General features: G+C 49.7%; 7 protein-coding genes across 7 annotated transcripts; 4 read left to right on the top strand and 3 right to left on the bottom strand.

Moving 5' to 3' along the window:
- Positions 1-2,101: 2,101 nt before the first annotated feature.
- On the top strand, positions 2,102-3,864 carry BDW70DRAFT_154536 (cytochrome P450; the record flags this gene model as incomplete). Its single annotated transcript, XM_073739876.1, has 6 exons — positions 2,102-2,269; positions 2,319-2,444; positions 2,508-2,592; positions 2,646-2,714; positions 2,776-3,393; positions 3,467-3,864. 6 exons carry the CDS (start codon positions 2,102-2,104, stop codon positions 3,862-3,864), a joined length of 1,464 nt encoding a protein of 487 aa, XP_073590802.1.
- Positions 3,865-4,455: 591 nt separating this feature from the next.
- On the bottom strand, positions 4,456-5,599 carry BDW70DRAFT_166978 (polyprenyl synthetase family protein; the record flags this gene model as incomplete). The annotated part of the gene is made up of 3 exons (XM_073742130.1): positions 5,256-5,599; positions 4,840-5,192; positions 4,456-4,774 (listed from the first exon to the last, which is right to left on the bottom strand). The coding sequence occupies exons 1-3, from the start codon at positions 5,574-5,576 to the stop codon at positions 4,456-4,458; spliced, it is 993 nt and encodes a 330-aa protein (XP_073590801.1). The 5' UTR covers positions 5,577-5,599.
- Positions 5,600-5,939: 340 nt separating this feature from the next.
- On the top strand, positions 5,940-6,789 carry pyr4 (meroterpenoid cyclase pyr4; the record flags this gene model as incomplete). Its single annotated transcript, XM_073742129.1, has 2 exons — positions 5,940-6,533; positions 6,582-6,789. The coding sequence occupies exons 1-2, from the start codon at positions 6,016-6,018 to the stop codon at positions 6,787-6,789; spliced, it is 726 nt and encodes a 241-aa protein (XP_073590800.1). The 5' UTR covers positions 5,940-6,015.
- Positions 6,790-7,280: 491 nt separating this feature from the next.
- BDW70DRAFT_154533 (FAD-dependent oxidoreductase) lies at positions 7,281-8,879 on the top strand (the record flags this gene model as incomplete). The annotated part of the gene is made up of 4 exons (XM_073739875.1): positions 7,281-7,573; positions 7,633-7,901; positions 7,958-8,328; positions 8,391-8,879. The coding sequence occupies 4 exons, from the start codon at positions 7,281-7,283 to the stop codon at positions 8,877-8,879; spliced, it is 1,422 nt and encodes a 473-aa protein (XP_073590799.1).
- Positions 8,880-9,116: 237 nt separating this feature from the next.
- On the bottom strand, positions 9,117-11,150 carry BDW70DRAFT_164921 (cytochrome P450; the record flags this gene model as incomplete). The annotated part of the gene is made up of 8 exons (XM_073741595.1): positions 9,117-9,285; positions 9,343-9,586; positions 9,635-9,812; positions 9,872-9,985; positions 10,044-10,152; positions 10,207-10,384; positions 10,444-10,636; positions 10,689-11,150. 8 exons carry the CDS (start codon positions 11,148-11,150, stop codon positions 9,117-9,119), a joined length of 1,647 nt encoding a protein of 548 aa, XP_073590798.1.
- Positions 11,151-13,502: 2,352 nt separating this feature from the next.
- Positions 13,503-14,927, top strand: BDW70DRAFT_154532 (FPP/GGPP synthase family protein; the record flags this gene model as incomplete). Its single annotated transcript, XM_073739874.1, has 5 exons — positions 13,503-13,700; positions 13,835-13,989; positions 14,043-14,361; positions 14,405-14,719; positions 14,898-14,927. The coding sequence occupies 5 exons, from the start codon at positions 13,503-13,505 to the stop codon at positions 14,925-14,927; spliced, it is 1,017 nt and encodes a 338-aa protein (XP_073590797.1).
- A 1,814-nt stretch (positions 14,928-16,741) lies between these two features.
- Positions 16,742-18,141, bottom strand: BDW70DRAFT_164919 (uncharacterized protein; the record flags this gene model as incomplete). Its single annotated transcript, XM_073741594.1, has 5 exons — positions 16,742-16,824; positions 16,876-17,172; positions 17,227-17,611; positions 17,678-17,830; positions 17,884-18,141. 5 exons carry the CDS (start codon positions 18,139-18,141, stop codon positions 16,742-16,744), a joined length of 1,176 nt encoding a protein of 391 aa, XP_073590796.1.
- Between the last annotated feature and the right edge of the window lie 1,670 nt (positions 18,142-19,811).

Raw genomic sequence — 19,811 nt, 5'->3', positions numbered from 1 at the left:
GTAGAAGCCGTGTTTCTGAGCCAGAAGAGGAGGTAGATGATGAGCTTGATGATAATAATAATAGTGAATACCCCTTGCCCACAATGCCACAGCTAAAGAATATGCAGATATGGAGCTCAGCAAGGAACCGCAAGAAGTCCCGGCACAAGGATGATGGTTTTGAGTACTACTAGCTATGCAAACAGGGTAATATCATGCAAAATATTATTCCCAAGCTACATGTAAGAAGAATACCAATAAATTACTATATAATACAAGCGAAGTTATATAAGTTATGCAAGTCTCGGGCGTTTCTTTTTATATTAAGGTTTGGGTCAAATGGGTACCCATTGGGTACCCATCATGGGTATCAGCTTCAGACTACCCACCCATGGGTGTCCGGACACTACCCATTACCCGCCCATGGGTGGGTATGGGTCTACCCATGATGGGTAACCCATGGGCCTGCCGAGGTCTAGCTGCAGAAGACCAAAGATGAATGGGGGATTCAGGATGAGGATATCTACAACTTTGATGAAACTGGGTTTGCTATGGGCCTTATTGCAACAACAAAGGTCGTTTCTAGAGCAGAAATGCCTGGAAAACCATGGCTTATACAGCCAGGGAATTGGGAATGGGTTACCACTATTGAATGCGTGAATACTAGGGGGTGGTCAATACCATCTACCATTATCTTCAAAGGAAAGGTCCATATTGAGGGATGGTTTGATGAAGGCGCGATTCCTGGCAATTGGAGGATTGAAATAAGTGCCAACGGATGGACTACAGATGCAATTGGCCTTCGCTGGCTTCAAAAAGTCTTTATTCCAGCCACTAATGGGCGTACGAGGGGGGGGTATCGACTGCTGGTTTTGGATGGCCATGGAAGCTACCTAACACCCGATTTCGATCGTACCTGCAAGGAAAACAACATTATACCTCTCTGCATGCCTGCTCATTCGTCGCATCTCCTACAGCCTTTGGATGTTGGTTGTTTCGGACCTTTAAAGAAGGCATACGGCAAGCTTATTGAGGAGAAAGGGCGCCTGGGATATAACTATATTGACAAGCTAGATTTCTTGAAAGCTTACCCAGCAGCTCGTCAGGAAGTCTTTACAGCAGAGAATATTCAAAGCGGATTCAAAGCAACTGGGTTACTTCCTTCTAATCCCAAGGCAGTGCTCGAAAAGTTAAATATCAGCCTGGGTACTCCAAACCCCCCTCCAAGCCATGGGGGCGCTTCAATCCCTTCTTCTCAGCTTGGTACGCCTTATACCGTGCGCCATGTGCATCGAAAATGCTCTTCAGTTAAAACGCTGCTTGAGAGAAGGTCTAAAAGTCCCCCAACTCCCACCAAAAAAGTCCTAGATGAGTTGGTAAAAGGGTGTAAGTTGGCTATCTATAATGCCAACTTACTAGCAAGGGAAAACTGTGATCTCCGCTCAGCCACAGAGAATGAGAGACAGAAAAAGAGTCGTTCTAAACGCCAGATGACTCCTACAGAAGGTCTTTCATTCCAGGAAGCCAGGGACCTAATTTCGTCAAGAAATAACCAAATAGAGGCAAGATGGGGGGGTGCTGGCGGAGGTGCGCCTCAAACTTTAGGTGTACCTAAACGTACTCCACCAACATGTTCAGAATGTAATATTCAGGGCCATAAGAGGACCAGCTGTTCTACTCGTTATGGCATTTAATTTATTTTAATATGAATTACTTTTGGCAGTGGTATAGTACTTTGAACTTGATCAAGCATCTAGTTTTGAGGCGGGTGCACGGATGACCCGGGAAGTACGGGTCACCCGGGAATTACGTTAGCCAACCTGGCGTGTGTAACACAATGCGTCCAGCTCACACCCGGGCGCGCTCGAGACATGGCGTCTGCATTAGATCCGACACCGAGTCCGGACCGGCCCTAAAAGCAACGCACCATTCGGGTCGTTTGCACGAACCCCCCATAATTTTCAAGACTGCCTTCCAGCAGAAGCCGACCTCTTCCAGTGCTTAAGAACAGTGTATTTCCGTCCTTGATATTTATTCCGCGCAACGCAGACGCGTCAGACTTAACGGAGCAGCTATTATGGATACGCAATCTACCCCCCAGCAGACCTGGTTCCCTTGGACCATGGTCGTTGTCCTTGTCCTTGTCTATCTCATCCTTCCCACCCCGGCCTACAAGACGAACGTCAAGGTGCCCACTATCAGCTATCCCGTTCCCTATATGCCCACGACTATAACTCGATTACTGTTCAACTGGAAAGCACGAGACATTATTGACAAAGGTTACAAGCAGGTGAGGCCTCTGAGTCTCAGACTGTGAGCGTACTTACCGCCGCCGATAGAACAATGCTCAGGGGTACAAAGTTCTCAAGGCCGACGGGGACCTGGTTGTGCTGCCGACGAAATATGCAGAGGAGCTCCGTCAGCTCCCTTCAACCGCGCTGAACGCCCTCGAGGCAACTTTCTCTGTGAGTCGCTTGGCAAACAGAGGGTAGAGAGAGAGAGCTCTGACATTGGCGCCTTTGAATCAGGATCACGTCGGAGACTATACGACCATTCTGACGGACAGCCACCTACATACAGAGACTATTCAGAAAAAGCTGACTCCGGCGATCGGTGAGTTGGAAGCGCTGAGGGACAGAGCCTTTTTTATAACATGCCCTGCAAAGGTCGGCTGATTCCCCGGATCATCTCGGAGCTGGACTACGCATTTAAAGTCGAGGTTCCAGAATGTAAAGGTAAGACATTGCTGCAACAGAGCTAGCTTTTCCTCCATGGCTGACGGAACCAATAATGCAGAGGAGTGGGCAGTAATCAAGCCATATGAGGTCTTTCTCCGGATTGTTGCGCGAGTTGGTGGGCGCGTCTTCATCGGCGAGGATCTCTGTCGAGATGAACAGTGGCTGCAAATTTCAATTGATTATACCAAAGACATTTTCATGACCATCGGTCTGTTGCGTCCTATACCAGGATTTCTCCATCCGATAGTGGGACGCATTCTACCTAGCAGCCGGAGACTCAATCGGCAACTAGCCTACATTAATCAGGAGTTTCTGGGCCCTATTATCGAGAGGCGGCGGGAATTCGAAGCCCAGCAAGGCTCCAGCTACCAAAAGCCAGATGATTTCTTGCAGTGGATGATGGAACTAGCCAAGAATGAGACAGAGTCGCAACCTCACAACCTGGCGCAGCGGCTCTTGGGAATCACAAGCATGGCTGTGGTTCATACCAGCGCCATGGCCCTGACTCATGGACTGTATGATCTCCTTGTGATGCCCCATTGGCTTGCCCCTATGCGCGAGGAGATAGCTACTGTACTGCCTAATTGGTCTTCCGCCAGCCAACAAGACCTTACGGCGTTGAGGGCAATGGATAGCTTCCTAAAGGAGTCGCAGCGCTTCAACCCTCCAGGAGAACGTACGACACCGGTCACCACTCCCCTTCCCTTCTCAAGGTGCTCATGATTGGCTAAACCGCTAACTGAGGCTAGTTTCCTTCCACCGGGTTGTTAAACATGACCTTACCCTGACAGACGGCCTGTTTCTCCCGCGAGGAACCCATATCTGTATGGCCGCCGGTCCCATTTCCCGCGACCCAGACATTATTTCGGATCCCGATAGATTCGATGCCTTTCGCTTTATGAAGGAAGGCAGAGCAACGTCTGGGCTCGTCAGCACAGGGCCCACAAGTATGCATTTTGGGCTGGGACGATATGCGTGTCCGGGGCGATTCTTCGCGGCCGTGGTAATGAAGGCCATCCTATCAAGGTTTCTAGTTGATTACGAGTTCAAGTTTGGGCCCGATCAGAAGGAACGTCCCAGGAACATGGTCATTGGTGACAAGATTGTACCCAATGTGTCCACACCTATCTTCATCAAAAGGGCGTGAGCAGTCATGCTCTTGCCGTACTGGGGAGTGGACGATCAGAGCGAATCCATCCACGTAGCTCTCAACTGAGGCCTCCATAGGAAATAGGCTAGAGGGAAGAAAGTAGCTAGATCCTGAAAATGCATTGGTTATCTAATCACTGGTTCCTCTACCTGTCTAGACTGAGGTGATTTACCTGAATGCAGGAGGTCAACCTAGTCCGTCCACCCAAATTGCTGTTCGTGGAGGATATGAGAATCTGGCCGGCTGGGGTTATATTCCATTTACCTTGCTCATCCAATACTTTCACATATCTATCTGGACATCTTCCAGAACTGGTCATGCTGTCTGTCAGCACATGGCCAAACTGTCAACCAAACATTTCCTTATTATGATGTCTCCAACATCGTGAGCACAAGCGACGAAATTATCGATTGATGCTACTTGGGCAGGCTCGGACGTACTCTTGAATGGAAGGTGAGTTCAACTATCTAGCACACTTTCCAACATTTTCATCATTTCTTCACTGGCCTACCAATCTACTCTGTACGACGGGAGCAAATACCACCTATCTCACCCCGACACAAAACACGAGGTGAATATGTACATAACTTAGCTCGGCTGGTCAAGCTTCTCCTTCCGGCCCCAGAGCTGAAGCCAGTCCTCGATTCCCATACTTGCTTGCTTTAGCTCCTTCATGCACGGCCCATAAACCGCCTCACTCCGAATGATGCCGAGCGCTCGACGAACATTACGAGGAGATGGATACTCCAAGGCCCGGGTAACGTGCTCTCCTCCTGGTGCACTAAGGGCCAAAATAATCGGGTAGGTCAGCTCCTTGTTGTTGAGGTCTTCCGCCGCAGCGCCTTTCATCCTGGCATACTCTGAAGAGAAGACATTCTTGCAATCGTTCTGCAATTGAGAATACCACCTGTGCGGATTATCAGCTGTTGGGCGCTCTTGATTGTGTGGGTGATGTTGCAAGGATTAGCGTACGCAACTTGGGTCAAGGGCCCGTCCATTGTTCGATCCTCCAGGACCAAGTGCCCTAGCAGCCGGAAGAGAGATCCCGTCTTCAACGACGCCATCTGCCGATACATCTCAGCACGCTCGTGAGGGTCCGCAGGCATGCTACTTGGGCCGTCCCGGCGCCAGATGAGAGAGATATCCTGACCGTGAAGGATATCTTCCAGATCTTGCAGCAACCACGGGGCCAGCCGGGGGAACTCGAGTACTGTCTTAGCGAGGAACTGAGTAACTCGATAGTATGCTCGATTTGCAGTCTCCGATGAACCGTATATTTTATGAGCAGAAGGGCGACCTTTGCGGTAGTCACTCCCATCAGATATCTAGGATACACTGGTTAGTCAACAGGGTCGTGGCGGGCCTCGCAGAAGGCGGAAAGCACTTACATCGTCCACCAACATCAGACAGAGGTGTATAGCGTCCATGATCTCATTGACAAGCTGGTACTTGCTCGGGTCCTCATTCTTGAGAGTCGGCGAGAGTTTGGAAATGAAGGGAGCCCAGTGATGGTGGCCGTAGGCCTCACGGAGATAAGCGTACGGACATTCAATGCCTGTTATCTTGTCGGGGTTATGGGTTCCTATCAGCCGGTCCTTCAGGGAGAACCATCGACGAAGTGGCAGTCGGTCAACAATGATTGTGTAAAAGCCGAGTAGGGAAACGAGAGCCGCAATGGACGTGGCCGTGGACAAAGAGCTCGCCGCCATAATAAAGTTGCGCCCACTCTCCATTTTAAGTGATGTAGATACAAAGTTTGCAGGCCAAATGATATCGGCCTAGAGCTTGAGGCCAGCGGGTTAATTGTGTCAAGGTCTTAGTATTCTTAAATCACTTACACGCTGACATCAGGCTGAACCACGGGTGTCTTGATTTCACGAAAGAGACTGATAACACATCATATCGATTTGGCATGCATCTGCACCGCGAATGCATGCCTACAGTGGCCACTCCGAGTGTATGTGCGTGCCTGCAAACTGCAGATGATCATGTGGAGACCGGTATTCCATACTGGTTCATAAGCTGACCCTGGTCATCCATAAATAGCAGAGCAAACTACCACTTCCTGGCGCCAGCAACGCCAGTGCACCTTCTCGTTATTCACACGTTTCTTTTCTCTCTCAGGTTCGCTCACGGCTTACGCCCTTCATGGACGGCTTCGACGTCTCTCAGGCACCCCCCGAATATCATGCGGTCAAACCCATTGCAGACCTGTTTATCCTTGGAATGGGACTAGGATGGGTAATTAACTACATCGGCATGGTTTACCTGTCCTTCCAAGAAAAGACATATGGAATGGCCATCATACCTCTTTGTTGCAACATCGCTTGGGAGATAGTCTACGCTGTGATCTACCCTTCGCAGAGTGTTGCAGAGCGCGGCGTCTTTCTTGCAGGTCTTCTCATCAACTTTGCCATTATTTATGCTGCCATCCAATTCTCTCCCAACGAGTGGGCTCACGCTCCGCTGGTGAGGGATAACCTCCCATGGATCTTCATAGTCGGAATCTCCGGCTGCCTCACTGGTCATCTGGCCCTCGCGGCCGAGATTGGGCCTTCCCTGGCCTACTCCTGGGGAGCGGTGATATGCCAGCTGCTTCTTAGTATTGGCGGACTTTGCCAGCTGCTGTGCCGCAATCGAACGCGCGGAGCGTCCTATCTGCTCTGGTAAGCCTCCCAACCCCTCTCGTCCTACCCCGTGCTTAGTTTCTACAGGCTGTCGCGGTTTCTTGGGTCCTGCTGCACCGTGGGGTTTGCATCACTTCGATGGAGATACTGGCCTGAATCCTTTGAATGGTTGAACAGCCCCTTGGTGTTATGGAGCCTGGCGGTGTTCTTATTGGTAGATGGATCTTACGGTATCTTCTTCTGGCATGTGAATCGGTATGAAAAGATGACTATCTCTCAAAAGAAGGCAAAGTAAGCAAGGCCGAGTTTCCGGTGGTTTGCTCAAGATGGACGCGGAGAGGATGCGTACGGCACACGGAGTATTCGACGGCTCTTCGCCAGTGTTGTACAGGAATAACAATCTCTTGTTAGTGGCTTTAATGCAGGTGATAAATCAGATTAAAGCGCATGAGAACTTGCGGCGTATCAGTGTGATAGATGTTGGAGAGGCATAACGCCAAGAGTTGCTGATTTCCATTTGGCCTGCATTTGCATGTGGCTGTATGGCAAATAGCGCATAATATCATACGGTTACATGGTTTTCCTAACTTTTGTTTGTTGTCCTTGGTCGGGTATGTTCGGGTCTCTCGAATGTGAGCTGCTAATGGTGAACGCGAGGTTCTTGTCCGGATCTCTCGGAGGGAGTGCGCATGACGAGCGAGAGGGCCAGGGTATCAATCGGTCTTTGTTTATGTCCAAGTAGTTGGATTTTCTTTGGAGGAAATATCAGTCGAACTCAATGCAGCGATGGAGAAATCGACCTTTAGAGTGATTATCGTCGGGGGCTCGATTGCGGGATTGACCCTCGCACATTGTTTGGAACACCTAGGTATCGATTTTCTCATACTGGAAAAGGCAACTGAGATTGCACCCCAGGTGGGAGCATCTGTGGGAATTCTCCCAAATGGATCTCGCATCCTTGACCAGCTAAGAATATACAGCGAGATCGAGAAGCAAATCGAGCCCCTAGAAACAGCCACTATCTCATACCCCGACGGGTTCAGTTTCAGCTCCTCCTATCCGCGAATCATCCATCAAAGGTAGTATGCTGTTTCGCGGCCCCTGGAAAAGTATTGCCTGATGGCTAAGAGGAAGGCAGATTCGGCTTTCCGATTGCCTTTCTAGACCGGCAGAAACTGCTTGAGATACTGTACACCAAGCTTTCAGACCGGAGCAGGATCCAGCTCCGATCTCGAGTGGTATCAGTGCTAGCATCTGATGACGGGGTCACCGTGACCACCGATGATGCGCAGACTTATACCGGCCAGCTCGTCGTGGGCGCAGATGGCGTGCACAGCCGGGTGCGGTCAGAGATGTGGAAGGCAGCCCAGAAACTTGGACAAGGGATAATGATAAAGGAGCAGCAAGGCAAGACACAAATATCATCAGAGACAGTAATAGGCTGACGCGGCAGGCTTATCTAGGCATTGCCACAGAGTACTGCTGTGTATTCGGCATCTCCTCATCAGTCAAGGGACTAAATGTGGGAGAGCAGGTCAACGCGTTTCATGACCGGCTAACCATCGTCACCATCCACGGCAAAAACGGGCGGGTCTACTGGTTCCTCATCCAAAAACTGGATCAAAGGTACAGGTACCCCGACAATCCTCGCTTTGGCCCCGAGTCTGCCGCGGTGGTTGCCGAGCGTGTCCGCCACCGACGCTTGTACAAGAATATTACATTCGGCCAGGTCTGGGATAAAAGGGAAGTCGCAACTATGACTCCACTAGAGGAGGGCCTTCTCCAAACCTGGCATCATGGCCGTATGGTACTGGTAGGCGACAGTGCTCACAAGGTAATATACTCTTGTAGCCCAGTAGAGAGTCGCTGTGTCTAACATAAATTCTCTGTTTGCAGATGACACCCAACATTGGACAAGGTGCAAATATGGCAATTGAGGACGCAGCCCGACTAGCAAGCCTGCTGAACCATCTCGTGAATAGCAGGACTGGCCAGCAACCCACCGCCACAGATGTCGGGGCGATGTTGCAAGATTACCGGAACTCTCGCTACTCCCGGGTCCAGTCAATCTACAATTCATCTCGTTTTCTGGTCAGATTCCAAGCCCGTGATGGGCTCTTCAACACCTTGTTTGGTAGATACTATGCCCCTTATGCCGGTGACCTTCCCGCAGACATGGCATCCAAGACAATTGCAAACGGCGAGGTGTGTGCCTTCCTCCCTCTTCGATCGTCAACAGAGGCGTGGGAGATATATCGGAGCAGGAAAGAGGGCGTTTTCATGGCACCAAAGGAAGCGCTCGTCCTGGTAGTTCTGCTGGGATTGGTCGTGAGATACTTCTGGCCTCTTGTGCGGCCCAATCTCTTTTCCGCTCAATATCATTAGCCTGAATGATATGCTCACGGGGTATTGGAAGACTGAAAGTTAGAACATGTGTGCTAGTTCTATTAGACTTAGTCAGTAGCTGCCAGTCAATTAACTTATAGCGGCGACTTGGTCGCTACGAGGGTGATGCGGTATCAGGTGTGTCTCTGAAAAATAACTCTCTTCATATATTTCTTTGCTTATATGAGTATCGCTTCATCAACCAAAACCTCGAATCTATCAGCCCGCACCGGATTCTCACAGTCTGGTCTTCAACTCAATCTTTGCGGACATATCAGGGAAACAGAACCTCTTGAAGGTTGTATTTTTTGGGCGAGGCCGATGGCCTTCAATGGCGACATCGTACCGCCACAAAGTGTACGCTAGGAGAAGGCGCACCTCATCGGCGGCCATGAAGCGACCGGGACTAGAACGGGGTGGGTGACATTAGAATCGAACATATCGCTCCGAGGAGGGCCCTTACCAGATGTGCCGTCCGTCCCCAAACTGCAAATAGGTCGCACTGGAAGCGACGAGTCTGTAGTCCTGCAGCCTTTGCGCCTTTCGGCCAAGTTTCCAGAACCGCATGCCATCGAATTCATGCGCAGAAGGATATAGATGGCTGTCTCCTACCATAGGGCCATTGGGGGCAAAGAGATATGTGCCCTTGCGTAGATGGAGGCCATTGGAGAACTGGAAGTCGCAGGTGGCCTGGCGTGATAATGACGCTGGGAAGAGGTGAGACTGGATCTCGCGTGGATGACAGGAAGACTCACCTGCATCAAGAGGGTTGTACCTCTGACATTCTTTCACAAAACTGTCTAGCTTCACCATACTCTCGAGGGAGGTCTTATTCCAGCCGCCATGGGCAGCAAGTGCATCTTCAATTTCCTCGCGCAGGGGCCGCACGTACTCTGGCCGGGTGGCAATCTCGAATAGCGAATGAACAATGAGCTGCATGAGTCCAGGAGTTAGCAGTTTTCCTGTTGTCAGCACATGTGTTTCCAGTTCACCTGGGTGGTTGTGTGAATCCCGCCAAAAAAGGTGGCTATAATTCGAGCGGCGGCGCCTCTCATGGAGTTCTTAGGATTCTTTTCCACCCACTGGACCATCCAGTCGGTCATGTCCTGTGACAGTTAATTATTCTGGGCCTTAAGGGTCCCCACTGACTCAAGGGACTCATACCTGTGGCTCCCCATGTATATTCATTGCTCGGCGTCTCCCGATCTCCTCAAGCAAAAGATTAATCAGCTGGTCTGAGAGTTTAGGCGCAGTGCAAAGGCGTGCCACCAAGCTAGGAAAGAATCAGTATTCACAGGTCTTTGCAGAAGGGTTAGTCAGTATTTACGGCCTTAGTATCTTAGGGAAGATTGCAATAAGAAACCCATCACGAGGGACAGCTTCTGCATATTTAACGAACTGATCGATGGCCCCGGAGTCGGCAGCCATCGATCCTAAAAGAGCCTTGACTGTTATGGCCGCGACCACTCGGCAGTATTGAGGGAAACAGGCTATTGCCAGATGATCTGAAGCAATCAGCATAACTTTAGTGGCGCGGCAACTTTGAAATTCTATCTGTGCTTACCCCGTGCAGGAATGATAATTTCCCTCTGAAAAGCACATTCAAAGACTTCCATCATTTCCGAGGAGTATGGGTCTTTCTCATTCGCCGCTCGCCCTTTGAGCCACATAAGAGCACGAGCAACAGCCGATTGGGGAGGCAACTGGTGAATGTTGTCCCAGTCACCTCCGGGCAACGTATACCTGGCTTGAAAGGTCTGTCTGCGTTAGGGCTCGGGGTCGGGAGCGAACGGTCCTAGGCATAGCTACCTCCGAGGTCACCGCCAAGGCAGACATCTGATTGTCCATAAGATTCTTATATTCCTTGATCATCTCGAGATTGCAGATACACGTCTCCCATCCATTGGGCGTTGAGACCCGAAAGGCATAGTCGCTATACTGATGATAGTCAATCATCTTCAGAGCACTGGTATCCAGGAGTGACTGAGCTAGTACCTGGTTATATCCCTTCTGGATCCGATCTCTGGCATCCCACGCCCACGTAACAGCGTCTATCCAGGGTCCCAAGATACCCGGTCTGCCCACAGTCGGCACAGTGGATGATACGGCTTTCTGGCCGATGTGCGCTTCCCATGCTGGTACATGACCAAAACGCACTTTACGCACCGACTGCGACCCATGGTGAGTGCACCATCTAAACAACAGGTATATCATAGCACCGACAACGGTGAGCAGGCACCACCGGTTAGCTGTCAATATAGCTTGATCCATAATAAGCACCCCCTGGCAAGTAGATCGAGGATGTTGGTCAGTTGCGCAGTCTACCGTCAGGCACGATTACTCTGCGGTATTGGTGGCGGTATTATGGAAGACATCTAGAGCTTATAGCCAGATTTGATATACGAAGGGTGGTCTGAACCAATTGAGGATTGGGTGCAAAGTAAGCTTAAAAGAGGGCAAGTTGTCCGAAAAAGCCACCTAAACGGACTGCGTGCGGCACCGTGATTGCCTGTCTCTCACATTTAACTTTTGACCCTGGGTTTTACGACGTGGTCACTTTGTCGGTCGTGGTTGAGAGCGTATATATAGCCCTAACCACCTGCGAGTTGCTCGAGGGTCAGAGTACTAATCAAAGAGGCTGCGAGAATGGATGCCAGGCACAGTGTGAGAATTACAATGGGATGTCTCGCCCTCCTGGCCGTTTACGCCAAGTATTATTTGTCCCTTCAGAATGGCTTTATCCCATTACTTTCCTCACTGAAGGCGAAAAACTCGCTCCCAGGAGACGCAGGGCCACTAAGAACACACTACACGGGCTGTCCCCGCCTGGACGGCTTTCTTGCCGCATGTACGCTCTTCTTTTGGCCAGTCTTTAGTGGAAACTCAGTTCCATTGTCACTCTACGCTCTTGCTTTTGCGGGTGGCATGGTGCCAACCTGTGGCATACTCGGCACCCATGCGTGGAGGAGCGCAAATCCGCTCAAGTCCCTTGTCAGGTGCGTTCAAACTGACCGGCAAACTCGCTCGCCATGTTGATGTGTCAGAATAGGACCATGATCGGGGGCCTTGCAATCCAGATCATCGGCCCTGGTGTAATGGTGCCCGTCCTCCTATCCATACAATCACCGGCTTTGAAGCGAGATCGTCACATTCCTTCTGGATACTGCCTATCCACTTCCATGGTTGTTTTTTATGGCGCGCCGCTATTTCTGGCCTCGGCTGCTGCTCCCAGGCTTGTCTCGGCTGGCATGAAGCAGCAGCTGATTGCTTTCTGGCAAGGGTGGTCGGTGTTTGTCTCGCTCTCGGCGCAGGTTTTACAATGGCTGGCAAACAGATCGCCATGGTCCGGCTCGTCCGAACATACTGCTACATATGCCAGAGAGCATACATTTGCATTTGCATTTCTCTGCTCCGCGCTTCCCCATTGGACCATGATCGGCATGGTACTTCTCGTTCAGCTTGGCGTGCCTCCCTCCTGTCATGACGGGAAATTCCTCATCGTGCCAAGGCTATCCTGGGGAGGTAAGCATGTAACGAGCATTGAGGAAGGCATACAGCACTTCCTCCAATGGGATTATGGCGTTTCTGCTGTGGCACTATTGACCTGGTGCGTGGTCTTATACCATCATCATGCCGGCATGCCTGCGGTCTCGATCAAAACTGTTTGCGGCCTCATGTGGGTTCTAGTGGTAGCATCCCTGTGCGGGCCGTGTAGTGCCGCCATATGGCTTTACTACGAAGCCGAGTCTATTGCTTTTGCGAAGGAAGCGTAGCTCCATCCTGGTCCCTCAGCGAAAAGAGGGGGAGGCGTTTGCTGAGAGGGGGTATGCCATGGTGGTAATCACATTATACTAGCATCTAGGGGATGTTGAGTGGGAAATGACTGTCTTGCGTTATATAAGGGAAAATTTGACAACATTATTCGGATTTTACAAGGTCCTACGGTAATTACTATTCATTCTGGGTTAGGACTATTATGTTTGTTTTTGATTCAATGATTGCCGGCTAATTCTCTATTTTCCTCGTGCAGTCCATTTTTAATGAATCACTGTTGAGGTTGGGCATAGTTGATTGACAATTAGATGCAGTATGATACTGCCCATGGTATAGAACAGACAATAGCACAACATAAGTGCATTATTTTAGTCTCACACAGGACACTATGCAGAGTAATCATTGTTGTGTAACAGTCAGCAACGCCCCTCTTCTGCCCAGGTCACTGCTGGGAACTCTTTGGTTTGCTGCCCGCAGCAGTTCCGTCATATCTTGCTTTTAGAGCCTAGCCAGCTGATTCTGCTTTCTATCTTACAGCGCTACATTCTTAACGGAAGGTAGCAGCCGGGATTTTCCGTTTGTTGACCGCTATACGCTGCCCTAGTAGCGGCCAATCCCTGCTCTCATACAGTAGTTGACAGAAGTTCAATCGCCCTACTCTTTATGGGCCAATAAAATGACCGAAACACGGTCACTAAGTCTGATATCGTAGGCGATCTCTCTGGCTATTGTTCGAACTTTCGTCAGACCACTGTAATAATACACGATGTTGAGCGCTAGATAAGCTCATGTTAACTTCACTCAAAATTCCGCGAGCTCTGATTATTGAGGCAGGCTCAAGCTGAACACATGGGCGCCACTAATTCTCTTCTACGGACAGTGTCCACACTGGCGCAACGCATATTCCTCTCTTGGAAACACCATGCTCAGAATTCATCGTCAACGCCCTATTCCGATCGAGAGAGTAGACCTGCCGACAGAACTGAGTTCAATAATGAGGCAAATGCTCCTAAAATCTCAGCACTGCCAGCAAGCCCACCTTACACGGTATCTGGGGTGCAACATTTGGAAAGGGAGGACTTCCAGCACTCAGGGCCAGACAGACCTAGCAGCCATGTGGACAAGGTGCTTCTCCTCCCGAGGAGACATGAAAGGTGGCAGTCTAACGCAACAACTCACAGATAATCTGCCGGCCCCTCGATTACCTGCTATCTCTACCCGGAAAGAAGCTCCGCACGCAGCTTATTCTCTCATTCAACGAGTGGTTCAAGGTGCGGGACGATACACTACAGACAATAATCGAGGTGGTTGAACTCCTACACACTGCATCTTTGCTGTCTGTTCTTTCCGAGTCCTCAAACGGCAATTCGATGTCTGACCAGTCCGCAGTGTCGATGACATTCAAGATTCGTCCAAGCTGCGGCGCGGACAGCCCGCTGCCCATATCATATATGGTTCGGCGCAAACGATTAACTCGGCCAATTTTGCATACTTTCTTGCCGAAGAGAGGCTAGCCGAGCTAGGGAGCCTCAAGAGCTTACAAGTCTTTATTGCAGAGCTATTGAATCTCCACAGGGGCCAGGGGCTGGAGCTCTATTATCGGGATAGTTTGATCTGTCCTACGGAAGCAGAATACATGGAGATAGTAACACACAAGACAGGAGGTTTATTTCGGCTCGCTGTGGGTCTACTACAGTCTCAGAGTGATGTATCCGTGTAAGGCTCCAGAATGCTGTTGTATGCCGGCAAAGGCTGACGAAAGCAGTGACTGCAGCAAATTGGCGGACACGCTGGGCATCATCTACCAAATCCGAGACGACTATCAGAACCTGCAGAGCGACCAGGGCAAAGGATATGGTGAAGATTTCACAGAAGGGAAGTTCTCGTTTCCCATGATCCACAGCATTTCTTCAGCACCGAATAATACCTTTCTGATTGATATACTTCGGCAACGCACCGAGGACGAGGCGCTCAAACTCGCCGCCATCAGCTACATCGAGTCCACAGGGAGTTTCGAGTATTGCCGACAGCGGCTGGACAGCTTTCAGGCAGAGGCCCTGAGGCTCGTGGAGCAATTGGAAGTCAACCTAGGGCCAGGTCATCGTATACGTCACATATTACGTTGTCTGGTGGTGACTTTATGAGGAACGGAAGATCCATGAAGTCCAGGCAGACGTGACAAATAGTTTCCTCCACAGGGTGGAATGTCTCTCATAGACCTGCCCGTTTTTCTTATCCCTCTAGCATCTTGAATATACCGAAGGAGAGTTGTAACCAGCTGTTGAAAACAAATCTACCAGCGCCGCCACCAGTTTTCCCACAGGGGAAAGGCCTTGGCAGTGAATATACAGAATAGACAGAATTGCATGCCGCCAACGATCTGTCTGTATGGTATGGAAGTTCTATCGGGTTTACTAGTACCGCGGGAAGTTAACAGGATATGATATTGATGCTTCAAACTGCTGCCTAAGCTGCGATATTCTGAGACCTTGCAGAATCCTACTTAACATAGGTTGCTTGGTAGTGACAGCTTATTCGAAAAGTCCTCTGCTGACAATGAAATCCGAAACTTGTACTTTATACTATATCAACTAATCTTCCCAAGTATTTGGTACATACGACCACAGGGTGTGGAGAACAGGGCTTCCCGTCCGCTCAGCCGTACTTAAGCCACACGCCGGTAGGTTAGTAGTATGGTGGGTGACCACATGCGAATCCCTACTGTTGTATGTTTTTTTCTTTTTCCTCTTTCGACTTGTAGGCCATTTGTTCATCCGACTATCCATTATTCCAAAATCGCTGACATGGCGTTGGACGCGACTGCGAGCCAGGTCTGTAGACTGTATGTTTATGATTGCCTACTAAAATTGCGTTCGTGCTTCTATATTAGAGTCGGCTCCAAATTAGCGGCTCTGGATTCAATAACACGAGATTATGAGGCTGCAGGCAGTTACTTCCCCTGATACACGTAGGTGGCCAACTACAGCCTCTTATCTGCAAAGAGGTTAGCAAGTCTTGTGACACCTCTTAAGCTCGCTTCTGTGAGAGTCCATCATGATGTCCATGAATTCATATCCATATATCTCGCTGCGGCTTGGGCGTCGCGGCATAGTGCGGGATAGGTTGCAGGAAAAGCCAAGGATCAAATCCCGAACAGTTAGGCGATCATGCTGAGATCCTTCAAGAACAACTCCCCCACTATTTCGAAGCACTGATAGCGCGGCTGCCGCTCCGCCAGTGCTAGGATTGGCCAGTGGTATATCAGCTTCTCAGTGTTCTATTGGAATTGTTCGCCCATATGCCAGAAGCATTTCATGAAACACGCAAATCAACGGAACCAGCCACCCTCTGGCATCCACAACATCAAAAAGGATGATTTGCTCTTTGGCGCTGCCACTCAGGCATTTAAGATAATTGTTTGCGGCACTGAATCGCAGAGTATTGACTGACCGATCAAAGGTGAGGCCAGCCTGAGCCCCAAGTTGGAGCGGAGCCGTAGACGTAGCTATAAATTGCAAGTTTGCTCCCTTCCAAGTCCAGGTGGACTGCTTCGTCTTCGCACCAGACCATTCTACAGTGTTCAACTAACCTGTTCCAAGCAGTGTAATAGCCTCCGGGCACCAGCCAAGTAAAGCCTTTCTTGTCTGCAGATGTTCCATATCGGTGGTCTTCCACCAATCTCCCTTGATCCCCGACAGTTCAGTCGTCCTCAACTGACAGTCATGGTTCGCGGTTTCTAAGTGCCATAGTATTACCTCATTGTTGATCAATTGCACAGGAACCAGAGCAGTTGAGTAACCCATGAGAACCAGACTATTATCAACCAAGACAGGATACTCCACTGCTGCCATTTGAAGTAACATGTGGAAACTAGTTTCCATGACCATTCCCCCATTATTCTTAATGCCGGGTAATACTGTAATTGTTGTAGTCTTAAAGAGGCCGAACCAGCAACAGGTGATATCAGGCGTTGCTCGTGATAGCTGCTGGAGGGTAGTATTTCTGCTTTTGTCTACCTCACTGGTTGATAGGCAAATATCCCCATGTCTTGGTTGACGGAAGGTCAAGCATAGCCACACCACCAATTTTCAAAGGATTGACTCGGAATCAGGTTCACAGAATGTCACGGCGATAAGGCTCCTTGATGTCTGGATCTTCGTACTACCGCTTTCTGTTTCTTATCAGGACTATGGATATCGCATGGTGCTTAAGCACTACTCACCGTGTATACCATTATTACGCCCGAGCGCCACCACAATATTCCCCACGAGATCAATGCCATCCGTGTGATACCTCTCATGAATGATGTCCTCGCATAACAAGGCTCTGACACCATTCTCTGACATCGTCAGTGTTACGCTCTTCAGCAGAAATGTCAGTCGCTGCTCTTGAGGTATGCTGGCAACAAACAGCAGTAACTCCCAACTGCATGTTCGAGGGCGCTCAGACAATTCGAGCGGTTCCTGCAACGACAACCGCCGCCTTTTTGAGTTCGACTGATACCTTGAGCTGTGCCCACCTGGTAAGGGTTAGACTTAATTAGGCAGTTTTTGCAAGGTTTTGAATGGCATACCTTCGGGTATTGGGCGTGCTTTTTGCATATGTCCTGCGCCATAGTCCGCCTTATTGAGACCACTGCTACGCCCTCCAGAGGCAGTCATGTAACTGGAATCCTTAGAAAATTCGGAAAAGCCACCTGAGAGTTGAGCATCTTCCCTGAAAGCACTCGGATCAATCTCTAAGTCGCCCGGACGAGGCGCGAAGAGCTGACGGACTAAAGCGAATTGTGTAATGTGTGGAGGCATAGCTAAAAGCCTCTTGATATATTCATCCCAATTGTGCCGACCGCCGTCAGAGCTGGCATCAGTAATGTGAACGTCAGGACCGGGCAAGGATGGCAGGGTTCGGGGCTTGCCCCGATTGACTGCCTCCTCGTCAAACTGCGTCAACAGAGCAATCTGGATATCATGAAAGTCATGGTAGTATCAACACAGCTCCCAGCAGCGATCGTCCTCCATCTTGACTTCAATGATGTACCAGTATTTATCATTGTCGAAGCAGTACCGAGGAATTGAAGCAGCGACGGGTGCAACGAGGGGTTGCTGAACAGAGGACGGCGGGTGGTGATGGGTAGACTGGGCGATAGGCGCCTTGCTCGCGCTTAGGTTATGGTAATCCTGTATATATTTTCTTAGGATGACGATGAATCTGGCCAAGAGCGTTGACTTACACTAGCATGGCCTTTCTGGCTCATGTAGCTCATATGGTCCGCGCCCTGCCGCACTGACATCCTTTCCATATCCGAAGTGACAGACTGCATTGAGCCAGTCGCCTCGAGCTTGCTTAGGCTAATACTGCTGTTTTTATACTTGGCAGTCATCTTCCACTCCTCTTCTTTAGGAACGCCGGCGCGCCTGACAGCTTCGAGCGGGTGCCCCAGAAGATCAGTATTGGAACCGTGAGCCGCCTCGTTGTCGTTCCCATCCATGCTGTTGTCCTCACCTTGATCATCGAATATGGCAGAATGCCGGCAGAGACAATCAACACAGTTTTGGGGTGGAGGGATATGCTGGGTAACCGCTTCCATTTCTTCTTTGCTCAATCTTGGATGGCCATGTTGCCTTATGTGCAGTAGAAGCTTATCTTTTCTTAGAAACTCTTCCGTGCTGAAACCCTGGTTCATACAAACGGGGCAGAAATAGCGTTTGCTCTGGTAGTGGGTCGTCGTTATATGTCTTTTGAACGCTCCCCTGCTTTTGAAGGCCGAAAATTGCGGGCAGAGAAAGCATCGGAAATGCTCGGCCTCGTCATTTGGGTTTTTCTCGCGCCCTTGGAGCGGCGAAATCAATCTATCAACTATGGACAACGCTTGTTGGAGCTGTTCTTGCAGAATACGCAGCTGCGAGTGGCTGGGCATTGGGCAACCGGCGTGACATACAGAATCAATGACGACAATTTTGGTTATTCCGAAGATAAGGCACGAAGTACAAAACTAATTACATGGTAAATGAGCGTCCTTAAATACTCCGTATCATCCTATCCATCATAGTCTCTGGCTATGTTGGCTCTACTCTCCCTCAGGGCCGTCATAATCAAAGGCTCGGATGGCTATGCTCATATCTTCTTGTGAATCAGGGCTATGACCGGCTCGGCTTATCTTTTCTCTGTGCCTTGTCACACGCTAGCTGCGGCACAGCTGGTTGATTGGCTGACATTGCTCGGTCATTCTGACAATCCCCCCCCTTGGGTCGTTGTCCTCAACAATATTATAAGTAGCGCTTTCTTCCAGGTGGGCTCCTTTGTTTCTCCTAACTCTTCTTGCTTGATGTCATCCGGGCTAACTTCACAATGTCCTCAAAATCCAGCATAAACAAGCATAAACTCAAAATTCGTCTCGAAGAGAGTGGCTTTACAATGGTCACTCCATGTGTCCGTTGCAGCTGTCTGAATAAGGCATGCGTCAAGGCAGAAGGTTCCTCTCGTTGTAATGGTTGTGTTCAGTCGGGCCGTCAGTATATCGAGGGTCAGCGGACGTTCTCAGATAGCGAGTGGCGGCATTTAGTCAATGTACAAAATAAGATCTGTGAGCAGGAACAGGAAGCTCGCGCAGCCATGGCCGCGGCAATGGCCAAGCTTGATCGCCTTCAGAAACAAGATGATCTTCTTCGCAAGCATGCTGGCGACTTCATCGTTCGTGACATAAAAGAAATCAAAGAGCTTGAGGCTTTAGAAAAACAGGAAGAAGAAGAACATGCTCGCATGCAAAAGAAAGAAGAAGAGAGGCAAAGATTGATCGAGCTGCTTGGTCTCCCTCCTTCTAGTGATGAGGGTCAGCTTGCTGCTGCCCTTTCTCATCCTGCGGCTTCTTCATTAATCAATCCTTCCTTGCTGGCAGACTTTGGGCAGTTTGTTGATTATATTCCTCATCTTCTCAGGGCAATTCAAATACCTGATAGGTTCCCAGGTATTTTCTTCAGGTGGGTAACCTTTCCATTTCACGAGGTAGTAGATCTGACCTTTCTCAGTCTTTCAGTCCATGATTCTCTCTACTTTGTATTCCTCATTGTCTGCTTCATCTTTATCATTTTCAGGGTTCTTGGTTGGTTCCAGTGATGATATATGGAATATCAGGTATACTTGCATTCTCTCAGGTAGTTT

The sequence above is a fragment of the Aspergillus foveolatus genome (genome assembly GCF_047715535.1).
Source record: "Aspergillus foveolatus strain CBS 279.81 unplaced genomic scaffold BDW70scaffold_161, whole genome shotgun sequence".
Lineage (NCBI taxonomy): Eukaryota > Fungi > Ascomycota > Eurotiomycetes > Eurotiales > Aspergillaceae > Aspergillus > Aspergillus foveolatus.
The sequence above is the reverse complement of the archived record's forward strand: the minus strand, read 5'-3'. Positions and strand labels throughout refer to the sequence as shown.